General features: G+C 48.5%; 1 protein-coding gene across 2 annotated transcripts in view; it reads right to left on the bottom strand.

Annotated features, from left to right (window-relative positions):
* LMO1 (LIM domain only 1) overlaps positions 1-7,970 on the bottom strand; it is a 40,134-nt gene extending 32,164 nt beyond the window's left edge. Inside the window, exons 1-2 of one of the 2 annotated variants that reach the window (XM_079103609.1) lie at positions 7,650-7,963; positions 2,995-3,253 (exon numbers count right to left, since the gene is read on the bottom strand). In XM_079103609.1, the coding sequence (XP_078959735.1) occupies positions 2,995-3,019 (25 nt within the window). In that variant the 5' untranslated portion in view covers positions 3,020-3,253; positions 7,650-7,963. Of the gene's footprint in view, positions 1-2,994; positions 3,254-7,649 lie in introns of both variants that reach the window. The other variant, XM_079103610.1, reaches the window with a different exon arrangement.
* Positions 7,971-14,238: the final 6,268 nt, after the last annotated feature.

Raw genomic sequence — 14,238 nt, 5'->3', positions numbered from 1 at the left:
CCCTGGGACTTCAAATCTCCTGGTAAAGGCCCACATTCTGGTGCCAGCCCAAACTGCAGGTTCCAGGAGAAGACAGGCTGTTTCTCCTGGGAAGTTGGAGCTCAAGCTCCCTTTCGCTGACAGTCAGACCCAGCAACATTTAGAAAGCCCGGACCCTGAGTTCCAGTAAAGTGGAGATAGCTAGGCCAAGAGCAAGCGCAAATGAAAGCAATTAATCTTAAAACCCGAAGTTTAACCATTTGCAAAACAGATCTTTCTGTCTCTGTGGTGACCCTTCACTGCTCGACCTAATGGATTACTTTATTAATAATGCACTGTGCTTAAAAGCAAAAAAAAAATTTTTTTTTTCTGACGATTCAATACTTCAGAAAGTCTCTTAAACCCGTTGCTACGGCAAAACGATTGATATTTTATTATCTTTCAGAAGTACAACATGAAAGCCCTGCAGCCCAGCAGAGAAAAAGCTTTGGTCCTCAGCAGCTGGCAGACCTGACTTCAACCAGTGGAGCCCCAGCCTCTCCTGACAAGATGCTGTCAGGTGGAGAAAAGGCTTTGGGGGTGGCTAATAGGAGCCTGGAGTCCCTGCTGCAGCCAGACAAAGGGTGCTGGGTACAGCCCTAAGGAACGTACTCCTTAGGACCAACAGAGCCAAGCAGCCACCCAGCTCAGATGGCCACCTGCTGGGAGTGCTTAAGTATACAAGAAGTTAGACTGTGGGTGTGGAGGGGCAAGTGAGTGAATCCAGAGACTTTCTCCCTCCAGGAATGAAGGTATACCTTCAAGGTTTCCTGGAAATGGGGAAGGTCAGACTCTAATGGGGAATGGAATACAGTTTTATGAGCAGAAAGGCTCATAAGGACAGTTTTAGGCTGGGAAGGACAAGAATTTGGTGGTTGCTCAGGACCCCAATCACTTGTCTTCCTTGTGCTGTAATAGACCCCACAGTCCAAGAGAATGAACAATAGCAGGCACCATATTGTTCAGAATGGACAGGTGGAAGGTGAGAGGCATCTTGAACTCTCCTCTGCAGTTCTGGCAGGAACTAGGGGAAATACATACTCTGAGGTGCACTGCAGCCAGAAGGCTCTAGAGATCCATTCCCACTCAGCGCTCATTTGAAACTCTTAGTATTATCAGAGCCCAAGGCACTCTAAAGGACCTGATCAGACATTCAGCTCCAGTCCCTGGGTGGAGGTGAGGGTGCCATCTTGTTGGCATGAGACCAATCTCCCTGGCCTGAAGCCTCCCTGGTACAGAACTCTGGTCTTCTGGATTCCTAGCTTAGACCTGTGGAGCCAAGCTAAAGATGCATCCTGATTTCTACATGCTCCCCCTAAGAGGAAGGACCATCTGTGCTGGCTTCTACAAGTCCTTCATTTTCACCAAGAGAGACAAGTCTAGGGATGGACATGACTGATCCAAGGTAACACAGTGTTAGTGTCAAAAGGAGCCAAATCAAGGCCTTCCCCTGCCTGTCAGGCCTGACCTCAGACCCCTTCTCCTTTCCATTCTACGTAAAATGGCACCAGTCCAATCCTCTAATGGTTCACACCGGGTTTAGGGCCGTTGACGGGGAGGCAGTCTGTGAATTCAGAAGAGTGGAGATGATATCAAGCTTCGATCAGTCTAAAAGGATTTAGTTCCCCCACCTGCTTTCCTCTTTCTACATGCATGCCAAGAACCAGACTTTATGGGCTTATCAGCCCCAGGGTTCCCCTACATGCTACTTCTAAGCCAGACATTTTAAAGACCCCTTCAAATTCAGATGTTTCCGAAGGCATAGACAGACCGAGGCATCAGAGTGTGGTACTGTCAAAGTGAACATTCTGTGTGACCTTGAACAAGTCACTTCCAGTCTTTACAAAGATCATGTCAATGACATCACTGCCTGGGTGAACAGAGGGCATAGCCCAATGAAGGACAGTCACAACACTCTAGGGGATGCCTGCCGACTCCCAGCAAGCTCACCTTTTCAGGTTCGCACCAAAGACAGATGCCAGCAGCAGTGCAGGTGCCAACAATCATGTCCATTTCTCCCTACAAAACCACATGAGCCTCACCTACAGGGCACAAGGGCCTAGGATACCAGAATATGGTCACTCTCCAGACCCTGGGGGCCTGTCTTAGGTCAGAGGACATACACTGTGTTTTACCCTCAAGGGGATTGGGGTCCCTAACCATATATGACTCTTCTGCAAGGCACTCCAGTCAGTAAGTCTTTCGGGTTTATGAAGCAACCTGCTTGCTGGTGGCTTCCAGCAACCACAGGGCACCTGTGTTTCGACCTCTTGACCCTGAGGTCTTGGGAGATGCTCCGAGGCCCTTGACCAAGTAAGGTCTATGTCACTCTCAAAAGGCAAGCTACTGGCCTGGGTGGGACACTCTTCCTCTGGGCCAAACTCCCACCTCCGCGTTCTGGGGCAGAGATAGTGGGCCAGCACGGGAGGTGTCCTTCTCACCGACTCACACTCGTCGTAGCTGTGCCCCGGAGGGCCCAACTGGTTTTCTCCTCGCGTACTAAGCACCCGGCTTTTCGCGCCGTCCTCCCGCTTGCCCCACGCTCTGGAGTCCGATTCTCCCCGAAGCCGTTGATTTGTTTTGCGCCCAGCGCCTCTCGGGTTACGCGGGCGGCGCAAGGGTGATGGCTGCGGTGAGAGGAGCAGCCGCAGAAACCAAATGCTCAACGCGAACCGCCACGGCGCGGAGATCCGAGGGCAGCCGGAGCCTCCACGCGGCCCCACCGCGCATCACGCGGCCAGCGCACAGCTCGCCAGCTCTCAGCCGGAATCCCGGGGTGGGGGTGGGGGTGCGCGCGGCCCGGGGCTCGCTCACCCCACCCTGTCCCACCCCGGCCCAAGCCGGTTGCACGCTGCGGCTCTGCGATCTTGGCTGAGCACAGCAAGTGAGCGCCTATGCCCCTGCATATGTTCCCGCGCGCCGCGGCGGGGGAGGGGGAGGGGGTTGGGGGCGTCGGGACCCCCGCCCGCCACCTACCGTCCTCCTTGTCCAGCACCATCATCTCGGGCGCTCCGTGTCCAGCCGCAGCTCGGCTCGGCCGGGAGAAGGGCGCCGACTCGGGTAGCGCTTGGCGGGGCGGCCGGTCCTCGGGTAGCGAGCGGGCTCTAATTACCCGCTTGTCCGGCTCTTAACCTAGATTGCACTCAGCTAGAATTACATTCAGGAGTGAAGCACTTCGCAGATACAAAAGCAGTCTCACCTACTTTTGTGCCTCAGAATTGCAAGGAACTACGAACTGCAATTTAGAAAGAGAGAGAGAGAGGGAGAGGGAGAGAGAAGGGGGAAGAGAGGATCAGAGCCGTTTCTTTGATTCTCACCTTCTAAATGGCTCAATTTGCCCAGTATAATCTGTCTTAATGTAATTGCATTTGATAGCTCATAACCCTGGCTCTGGCAACGACACAGCTTTCAGCCTCATAAAGTGTTTTCCCCTCGGATTTAATCTGAATCTCAATCTAAAATTATATTCAAAGAGATGGGGGAATCTCGGCGGCCGTCTCCCGCTGCCTTTCTCCCTCAATGTATGAGGTTTGCACTCCTGCTACTGAATAAATGCACACATTTCGCGAGGTCCCCCTCCCTCCCGGGTTAATGGGGAGTGGAGACGCGCGGCTGCCCGGCTCCGCAGCGCCACCTGGAGGCCTCTCGACCCCAGCTCGGCGCGTGGCTCCGCTCTCGTCCCAGGGTCCGGTTCTCCGATGTCAGACTGTCTGACGACCTGGGTCTGTTACTTCTAGTCACTGGGCCTTGATTTCTCTCTCTTCACTGGAGGGATATTTCTCTGATCCCGTCCCCTCCCTTTCTACAAGCCCTGCCTGGGGGTTCTGGCTGATTTCAGGATTGTCTGGCAAAGTCAACCCTCTGCGGGACACAAAACCTCCCACTGAGTCTAATAGCCTACCCTTGACCCTAGCAGCTCCTAAGAACACCTTGATTCCATGGAGTGGGGAAGCCTATCTCATCTCTTCTCTGATCAAGCATGGTGTGGCCCTGAATATTTTCTCCTTCCACAAATATTTATTGAGCATGTACTTTGTGCCAAGCACTAGTCTAAGGCACTAAGGATACAGCAGTGAACAACATAAAGATTCCTGCTGCTGTTATGGAGGCGACAATTTTTACTCTGTAACTCATAAGGCAGAAAAGGAGACAGTGTCCATCTCTTTTCCGGGACCCTGCTTCTCCTCAGAGCCCTGGGGCTGGTGCCCAGGCTGCATACTCCTGGAAGGCCACCTATTTTTAAATTCCAAGAGCTTCCTCACCCCCCAAACAGTAAGAGCTCCAGAGAAGGTGAAAATAATGCTTTTCCTCCAGGGCAATAAAAGGCTCCAGATATATATGTGCTGGGGATTTGGTTTCAGCAGCCACTTCTTAGGACTAGACCCAGGCAAAGAGAAGGAAGCTGAAGTCTCTGGAGTACCAAAGGGCCACCAGATGGGATTCTATCTCATCTCTGCCAATTAAGGATGATGGACCATAGTAAGTTGGTTTCTCCCCTTGGGCCTCAGTTTCCCTGTGTATGAAGTAGGACACTTACTCTTCCTGTCTCTAAGGAGACTGTAGGGATCAGATGAGATAATGCATGTGAATGTGCTTTGTAAACGGTGGCACTCTGAACAATGGGGAGGATTATCTTGTACAAAGGAGACCTGGATGCTAGGTCTTGCCCCTTCCACCCTGAGAGACCCCAGTGCTTGACAGGGTGGCAAATTGGTAGAGATGCTGCAGCCCATCTTCTCTCCTAGGAAGGGAAGTGAGGCTTTGACGAAATAGAAGAGCGGCTGCTTCTAATGAGATGCCTCATCCACGGCTCAGAGGGTTTCGCTTCTCCCTTCATCTTGAATACTTAATCCTAATAGTCCTTGAGTATATTTGATGTTAAATATATCATTTTGCTCAGACTCGCCATCCCCCAGGACTACAAGCTTGATCTCTCCCCTGCCACTTCAACCAGAGCTGTGCCCACAAGGTCTGAGGGAGGCTTCACCACCACTTGCCATTGTCACATTTGGTGTCAGTCCCCAACCCTGACCTGTGCTGGGGGCCAGACACTGTAGCAAATGCAGGGCCTGGCAAAGGTAGCTTCTTGCTGCAGAAACCCCTGTGCTGCTTGAAGGCATTCACTCTATAAACACTGCAGCTTTACTCCTGACCTCCAGGGATGCTTCTCCTCACTTTTAGGGTCTGGCCCTGACCCACAAACCAGGACTCAACCAACTAGGGCCACATTTCCACTCTCCTGTCCACAAGTTGTGCCTGGGCCTTTTGGGAGGATACCCAAAGATACCCATTAATAGCAACATGGCTGGCCTCGCTTAGGGGAATCAGGACCACATGTCTCCATGTACTGAGCAATGGGCTGCAGAAGGAGATAGGGCATGTCAAGCAGGAGATTGAGGGCTACTTATGCCCACAGCAGCTCTCTCTGCACCCCAGCTGTGAGCATGGCACTTTCAAGCTGACCCAGAGAGGGGCCTTCATAGCTGGGTTACAAAACTGCCCAAAAAGTCTCAAAAGGTTTGGGTGGCTTAAGCTCCCAGCTAGGAAAGGGCCTGCTGGGTTAAGAGAGTCAGATAGAAGCTTCACTTATTGGGCAACCTCCTCCTCAGCTCACAGGTAACTCCCATCCCCGTGTACACCCCCACCAGAGCAACCTCCAGGTCCAAGGACACACCCACAATGGAGTGGAATCCTCCATCCCCTGGGGCTGGAAAAGGCAGTTTTCACCCAACACATTCCACAGGTGATGAGCATGTACTCTCACTTCTACATGCCAAGAGTGTTCCAAAATGCCTTTGAAATGCCTCTGGGGACAGTAGGGGGAGGCCAATTGATAAGTCCCCAAGGTTACTTTGAGGAGAAAGGGGGTGCTACTGGCTGGCATACAAATTTCTGAGCAGGTCCCAGCAGTTTGTCCTTGGCCTGGTTGAAAAGTCCTGAGGAAAGGTTCCTGCCTTGGGAGTGGGGGCTAGTAGGACGTGGTGCCTGAGGGCCCAGGCATACTAGATACTCCAGAGCTCTACAGTGGAGGCTGTCAGATGTTTAAATTGGAGGGCCCTGCTCTCAACACAGTGCCGTTGTCTCCAAGATGGGGTTATAGCCTGATCTTACAAGTAACACTTAGAGAGGTATTCTGGGTGACAAGGGTTCCTTCCCTGTGGCCACTACAGTTCACAGAATAGAGTGAACCTACAGTCTTTGCAGTGTAATCAGGATAACTGCTGGCCAAGTTCAGATGCCCTGCCCTATCCCTGAATCACACAATAGCAGCCCATAGACAGGAATTTGCAACCAGCTACCCTGAAGAAGTGCACAGTCTGCAAACTTTCCCTCATTTGGTTTCCACAGACACAGACAGACCTTCTGAGAAGCTGTAGTCATAAATTGTTAGGCCTTGTGGAGGCCTAAGCCAAATCTCAGAAAAGAAGTCTAGCTTACCTCTTAAAGAAGTCTTACCCCTGCACATCAGTCCTGAAAAAGTTGTAGGGGTAGGCTGACGCACTGTCCAGGTTTGCCCTAGGACTGGGGGATATCCAGTGCTGCAAAAGGAGATCGTTTTGGGCAAACCAGAACAGTTGATAGCCATAGGGAATATGGTAGGGTGGGACAAGGGGCTAATGGGGCCAGAAAGGAAATCCAGGCAGCCAGATCCTTTCCCTGCAGACCAGCAGCTGTCTCCGGAATGCAAATTTTCTAGCTTCCTGAGCCACCACTTTCTCTTTCAGGCATTATTGGACTGTGCCAGCTTCTGAGGCTGGTCCACCCGCCAGCCAGATCCTTGAGTTCTACCAAAAGACTGGCAGTGGAAAGTTTCAGTTTAATACAGGGATTGATCATTTTTGTGAGGCCCAAAGTTGATTGCAGTTCAGGGTGGAGGTTCTTTAAGAAAAGGAATACAAGATTATTAATACAAAATTACCACCAGGGATCTGGCATCTGAAAGACCTTGAGGACCCCAAACTTCATTAGCTTCAAGACAGATCTGCCTCAGAATGAACCTGCTATTGTGAGCTATATGGTTCATCCACCTACTCTAAGCCAGTAGGGCACCTCCCAACACCGACTGGGTGAACTGATGGCATGCTTCCTCCCCGGCCCTGCAGGGGCGGAGGCAATATTAACCCTCCTGCAGCTACTAAGTCCCAGACCTGAGGCACCCCAGGATCATAATGGTTTGCCCCCTCAACCCCGAGTTCTCTGGGAATCCCCCCGGGGAACACTTCCGCAGTAGGAGGACTTGCAGACGCTCAGGCCCAGAGATAGGCGGGCTGCAGTCACCGTAGGGAAGCCCGCGGCTGGGGTCGCAGAGGCGCTCAGGATGCCTGCAAGGCGGCAAGAGCGGGTGAGAAAGTTACCAGCCTGAGCGTGAGGGGTTGGCGGGCTCCAGGTGGCGGATGAGACTTCCTAATCCTGGTGAGGAACACCGGGGACTGAGCCTGGCACCCCGGACACGCACACCCGCGCACACATCCAGTCGCTGAGCTTCCGGGGAGCAGCCAACCCGCCTGAAGCGGCCCGGGAGGGTCTGGAGACGCTGTCGCCGAGAGCGGGGTGTCACGGCAGAGCCCGCCGGCCGCCCTCACGGCGTGCCCACGCGACCCAAGCACCGGCACCACGCGTCGGGCACCTACCGTCCTCAGGGTCCAACACCATGGTCTCCCGGCGGCTCCAGCCGGGCACACGCCGAAAACGCAGAGGGGCGCTCGGCTCAGGCTCCCGCGCCGCCCGCTTGCGGGGCTCTTGCCGGCCCAGCGCCGGCTCCGCGTCCCGTCAGCCGCGGCCGCCCGACCCGCGCGGACCGACCCGCGCTCGGAGCGCAGCCCCGCGGGCAAAGAGCTCGGGAGGAGGGAACCAGGGCGCGGCGTGGCGCGGCGCGGGGGCGGGGGCGGGGGCGCGCCGGCAGGGCCGGGACGCCGGAGCCGCGGGTGCAGCGGCTGCCCGGACCCGGCCGGAGCAGAGGCGGAGCCGCAGCGGCTGCAGCGCGCGGGTTTTCTCCGAGCTGGCTGCGCTCGCCTCAGCAGAGTGCAGCCTGCGTTTCCCAGGGCCCCTCAGATTCCCCTGTTAATTAAATCAATTCATTATGCTCAGATCTGATTAGCGGCCCTTCCCCCCTTTGAATCAATTATTCAATACACAAACATAATTGCTTGGGCCAGAGGTGCCCGCCATTAGCTTATTTAACTCCAAGGACACTAATTACCCGCAGGGCACGGGAACTTTTCTCATTAATTCTGACAAAACACAAAAGCACAGCCAGAGTGTGTGCGAGTGAAGGACTGTGTGTGTGTGTGTGTGTGTGTGTGTGTGTGTGTGTGTGTCCACATGCCAGAGTGAGGACTGTTTGGGGTGGTGGGCCACTGTGTGAGAGGGGAGGGTGGCATGTGTGATTCCGGGTGAGAGTGTGCAGTTTTCAGCCTGCGACAGTGCAGAGTGTGGGACTCCCTGTGTGTGATTGTGAGGCATTGTATGAGTGCGCCTGGCTGGGTGTGGCTCTGGGCTGGACTGTGGACCAAGGCTGGAGACCCAGCACAGGAATGTGTGTGAGATTGCGAAGAGTGTAGACTTTGTGAACGCGATGCCGGCTGCGGTGACAGGCACTCCATTCCGTCCCTTTTCTCATTACTGCCTAGCTATTGTCCACTGCATACTCAGATCCAAGGGTGGAAAGTACAGACCACAGAAGAGAAACCAGGTAAGTTCAAGAGAAGATAGGTGACACGCGAGCCAGGCCGAACCACAGTATCCAACCCCCTCTCCAATCACCTGCTCCTGCACTGATTGAACTTTGCTCCCCACCCCCATTACCACCTTACCTCACTGTCCAGTTCTAAACCCCTGATTCCCCTCCCTGCTTTCCTTGCCCTCTAACTGCCCCTCCCAATTCTGCTCCCACTCTCTACTTTTATCTCTAAGTCCCCTACATCTCATTTCCACATATTCTTGACACCCAGGCACATTTCTCCCAACCCCACTCACTCTACACCCAATTCTCAACTTCCTATCTCAAGGCTACACAGAGGGTGTACTTATGCCTGACCAACTTCTCCACATTTTACCTCCCAGAAAATCTCTATTGAGAGAGCTAGTGAGAGAGCCCACAGAGGCAGGGACACAGAGGGTAATTGATTCCCCCAAATTAGGTTTCTGCTTTCTAAAGACTGGTATTGTTCCTGTTCTCAATGTGCACAGAGGTATTGAAGATTTCCTTTTTGTTTCCTCAGGCAATGAATGAGCTTAATCCATTTGGCTTTATAAATCAGGAAACTAATATTCGCTCCTTCCATAGCAGCTTTTTAAAAAAATTTAATTGGTGGGGGAGGCGCTGTTAGTCACCCTTCTGCTGTCCCCAAGCCCCCACTTATCAAAACACATTCTGATTGAGGGGCGGAGAAAAGGCAGGGGGAAGAGAGCTCTCCTCCTGTCCTTCTCCAGCCTTGCACGTGGACTCAGAGAGTTATCTGGAAAAGTTTGTAAAATGATTGCATGAATTATATTTGATTTAATGAAGTAAAGGGGAATGTTCAGAATTCTTCAGAATGATCTCCCAAATTGGTTACTCTTAGTTTCCCACTAGCTGGGAACCACTGAGAGTAAATATGCCATGCCTAGGTTTTGCAAATCCTCTTCGCCATCCTACACAGCTCCTAGAGTCATTCCCTCTGGTACCAAGATCTGATCTTGTTCCTCCCCTGCTCAAAAAATCAAAAAGTCATAAGTATTTATCCTATCCAGTCTCCTGTAATCTGAGGATGCCTTGGCTACAACCACTACTCTCACTCAGTTCAGTTGATGTCTCCTGAGTTCCATCCTCTTACAATCCTGCTACTGTGGGCTACTGTACTGTAAGTGAATGTACCTGCAGGTTTCTACCTCACTCTGTATAGAGGACCCCCCTTACCTTTCAAAGTCCTCTGAGGAAACAGCTGCCCTATGATACTCCAAGTGGGGTGTCTCTATATGAAGGTTAGGTTTGCTGAGTGGTGTATGGATTAGTCTGTTGAGGCCTGGGCCCCTGGGACAGGATTCAGCTCTCTCCTGGAGCAAGTGGACACATGGGGTATCAAGAGTCCGATCTGTTTCCCTGGAGAAAATGGGATCTGAGGAGTAGGGGAAGGAACTCTGATTTCCTAGGCTTTCGATTTAAGAATTGGAGGTTCAGAGAGACCCCTAAACACCCCCTCCCCCTACAGGATGTCACATAGGTGTTATGAGAGCAGAGCTCAGGAGCATACTTCCTCTGGAGGAGCAATATTTGGAATTGCATGCTCACTCTGTTCAGTTCTCTGGGTAGCCAGGCAAGGCCACTTCCCATATTGGTGTTAGCTGTTACTTGTACCAGGGCCTGGAGCAAGTGAGGTCTAAAATTTGGTCCTCTCTGTACTCTCTCCAAGTCATGAGCCTGTCATGAGCTGTACTCACTCTGAGAAGGCACCTTTTGCTAATTTGTACAAAGTGTCTATATGGAGTAGCATAGCACCACAACTGGATATCTCTGCTTGGCCACAGTTCACACTTGGAGAAGCCAGCCCGAAGGGTAAGCACCCAGTCTCCCCGCCCTCACCCTCACTTGTGGTAAAGACTTTATGAGGCTCTTAAAAGACCAGCTCCCTGGTTTTCCTAAAGAGATACAGAGAAAGAAAGTTCAAAAAGCTTAACCATCATGGAGCAGCGAGGTGTTGCATCAGATGCCCAACCCCATCTGTGCATTTATATGGGGCCTCAACTCCTCGTGAAAGACTGAACTGAGTTCATAGCTGGGACTGAGACATGGATAGACCTGTCATAATTACTGAGTTTCCCACAGGGATCTGTGATAGGGAGGAGGCAATAGGTACAAGGAGATCTTCTGGGTGGATTGGACTGTGTAGCATGGCATGAAATTTGGAGGGAGCAAAGTTGGGCCTGACCTACTCCTGACCACTACTCTAAGAAGAGGAGGGCTGTGCACATGAGAAACTGGGTCATTGGGAGCCCTCCAGCTTTGTTATGGGAGCCCCCTCTGAAAGAACTGGTCACTAGAAGCTAAAGTATCACCTTGCTGGGGCAGGAAGGAAAAGAGCAGCTTAGGTTAGCAACCTGGTGGCACTGGTAGCAGCTTAAGCAAGATGGCAGGAGCATCAGGCAGCAGCTCTAAATAAATTAAATAGGAGGCACCTATTCCCCCAACCCTACTCCTCAGCCCTGGGATTGTTATAAAATTACTCTCTAAAATGCAAAATTTAGTGGTGTCCAGAAGGTACTTCAGTTATACAGGTGAGCATTCCTAGAAAGGTCTCACAACTTTTTGCAGAGTAGGATCCTAGAAAGGAGAAGTGGAGCATCAGAATTCGGGGTTAATTATCATAAATGTGTGAGATCTGGTACTTGACACTTGTGTGATCTTCGTGTTCCAACCTGTCTTAGCTGCATGATGAGCACGATGGGCAAGGCTGTGTGAGCGAGAATGGACCAGGACAATAACAGGAAGCAGCACCCACTGGGACCACCAGTCTTCCCTGGCTGCAATGGATCTTGATATATCAGTATGTTACATTAAATGTGAAGAGAGTGAATTTTGCTATCACAAAACAGATTGTCTGAGTTAAGTTAAAAAATAAAATACAGCCAAATGCTGTTTACAAGAAATACTCCCAAAACAAGGTGACAAAAAAGACTGAAAATAAAGCATTGGATGGGCAAAAATATACCAAGCAAATGCAAGCAGAGAGGGAGTAGGAACAGCAATATTAATGTCAAACAAAGTTAATTTCAAGGCTAAAAGCATAAACTGCTTGGAAACTAAGAAATATACTCTTAAATTACTACTGAATCAAAAATAAGATCAAACCTGAAATTACAGGTCATCCAGTAATGAAAAAGAGAACTCAGCATACTCATAGAACTTAAGGGACACAGCCATACTCAGAGGAAAAAAATGCCTTTAAGGTTATTAAAAAAAAAAAAGGATTGAAGATATGCAATCTTAGAAATTAGAAAAAGAATCAACAGTCACACACAAAGAGTAGAAGGAAATTAACCAAGTTAAATTTAGAAAATAACAAAATAGAAAATAAACATTGTTAGAAAAAAATCATAATTAAAAGGAAAAAAAAAAAAAAAAAAAAAACAGAACCAAAACCTGGTTCTTTGAACAGACCAACAAAATAGAAAAATCCTTCCAGGCAAACCTGGTTAAGAAAATAAAGAAAGTGAAAATGCAAGCCAGGTGCAGTGGCACATGCCTTGAATCCCAGTGGCTAGAGAGGCTGAGGCAGGAAAATCCTCAGCAACTCAGAGAGGCCCTAAGCAATTTGATGAGGCCCTGTCTCAAAATAAATAAAAAAAGAAAATAAGAAACAGGCTGGGATGTAGCTTGGTATTAGTTAAGCACTCCTGGGTTCAATCCCTGGTACCAAACAAACAAACAAACAAACAAACACAAAAAAACCCCACAATATTAGGTTTAAAAGAGAGAGGCATATCACAGATACAGCAAAAGTTAAAGAATTTTAACAATAATATGTATAAACCTATAAAAATAAATGTGAAAAACTAGAGGGAATGGATAACTTCAAACTACACAAAAAATTACCAGAACTGAGCATAGAAGTCAAAATCCTGAACAGGACAATAAATGTAAGAGATTTGAAAAGAAATTAAAACTCCACCATTAACATATCACGAGGTACCATATGCTCTGGCAATTCCACTTCTGGATATGTAGCCAAAAGAACTGAAAGAAAGTTCTCAAAGAGATATTTACACGCCCACATTCTCAGCCATGTTATTTACAATAGGCAAAAGGTGAAAGGAACCCAAGTGTCCATAGATAGCTGAACACATAAACAAAATGTGGTATATCTATATGATGGAATATTATTCAAACTTAAAAAGGAAGGAACTTCTGATACATGCCATAGCATGGATGACTTTGTGGACATGATGCTAAGTGAAATAAGCCTTTCACAAATGAGCCAGTCACTGAGAGACAAATATTGTATGACTCTACCTGTAGGGTACCTAGAGTATTCGGATTCGTAGAAAGTAGAATGGCAGCTGCCAGAGACTGGGAGGAGAGAGGAATTGGAGTTGTTCAATGGATATAGGCTGTCAGAGTTTGTAGGTGAAAAGGGGTACATAACAATGTGAATCTATTTATACTACTGAAGTGTACACTTGAAAATGGTTGAGATGGAAAATTTTACAATGAGTATTTTATTACAATTAATTTTTTTTAAAAATCAAGATATGGATTATATTAAAATAAGGTTTATATAAACTTTAAAAACATAATTTTAATGCTACTTAAACTATTCCAGACCAGAGATTAAGTTGAAAAACTCCCTGGTTTATTTTACAGTTATTTCTCAAAACTTAGAAAGAATGAAGTTTGAAAGAAAAAAATTCTGAACAGTTTGAATATGAGTGCAAAATCTGAAGTAAGATATGAACTGACTGCTGGGGAGTGATGTTGGCCAGATTATGTTGTTTTATTGTGTGCATGTATGAATATGTAACAACAGATTTCATCATTATGTATAACTATAATGTAACAATAATGTGGAACAAAATAAAAGAGATATTAACTAACTGGTTATGGGAAAAGGGATCAAAATAATAATGCACTATGACAAAGGCAAGTTTATTTCAACACTATGAACATGACTCAGCACCAGGAAATCTATCTATACTAACCACTGTATCAACAAATGAAGGGAACAAAATATGATTATAGTAACCTGTTGAAAATAATTTGGTAAAATTCAGCGTATATTGCTAGTAAAATATTAAACAAGAAATAGAAGAAAACTACTTAAATTTGTTGACTATTTAACAAAGCCTGATTGTAGATATCTAAATAATGACATGCTGAAGCTATTCCCATTATCAATGTTATTTCCCCCCACTCCAGGTGCTGATGAACACACCCCGGGCCTCACACTTGCTAGGCAAGTACTCTGCCACTGTGTTATATTCCCAGTCCCATTTTCAGAAGGTAACTAAATACAAGATTAATAGAAATCTGTAGTGATTTTTCTAAATGCAACTATATATGAAAAATGGAAATGAAGAAATAGTTTTTAACAGTGATAAAACTATAAAATATGCAGGATTAATTTAACAACAACAGCAACCATCACAAGTGGAAAGATCTTTGAAGAAAGCCATCAGATCACGTAACAAGATTTGAACACATAGACAATCATGTTTCAGAAAAAGTCTTTTGAAGCCAATCCTTTC

Source organism: Sciurus vulgaris, assembly GCF_902686455.1.
Source record: "Sciurus vulgaris genome assembly, chromosome: 11".
In the NCBI taxonomy this organism is placed as follows: domain Eukaryota; kingdom Metazoa; phylum Chordata; class Mammalia; order Rodentia; family Sciuridae; genus Sciurus; species Sciurus vulgaris.
Note: the sequence above shows the minus strand (reverse complement) of the source record. Positions and strands in the feature narration are given on the sequence as shown.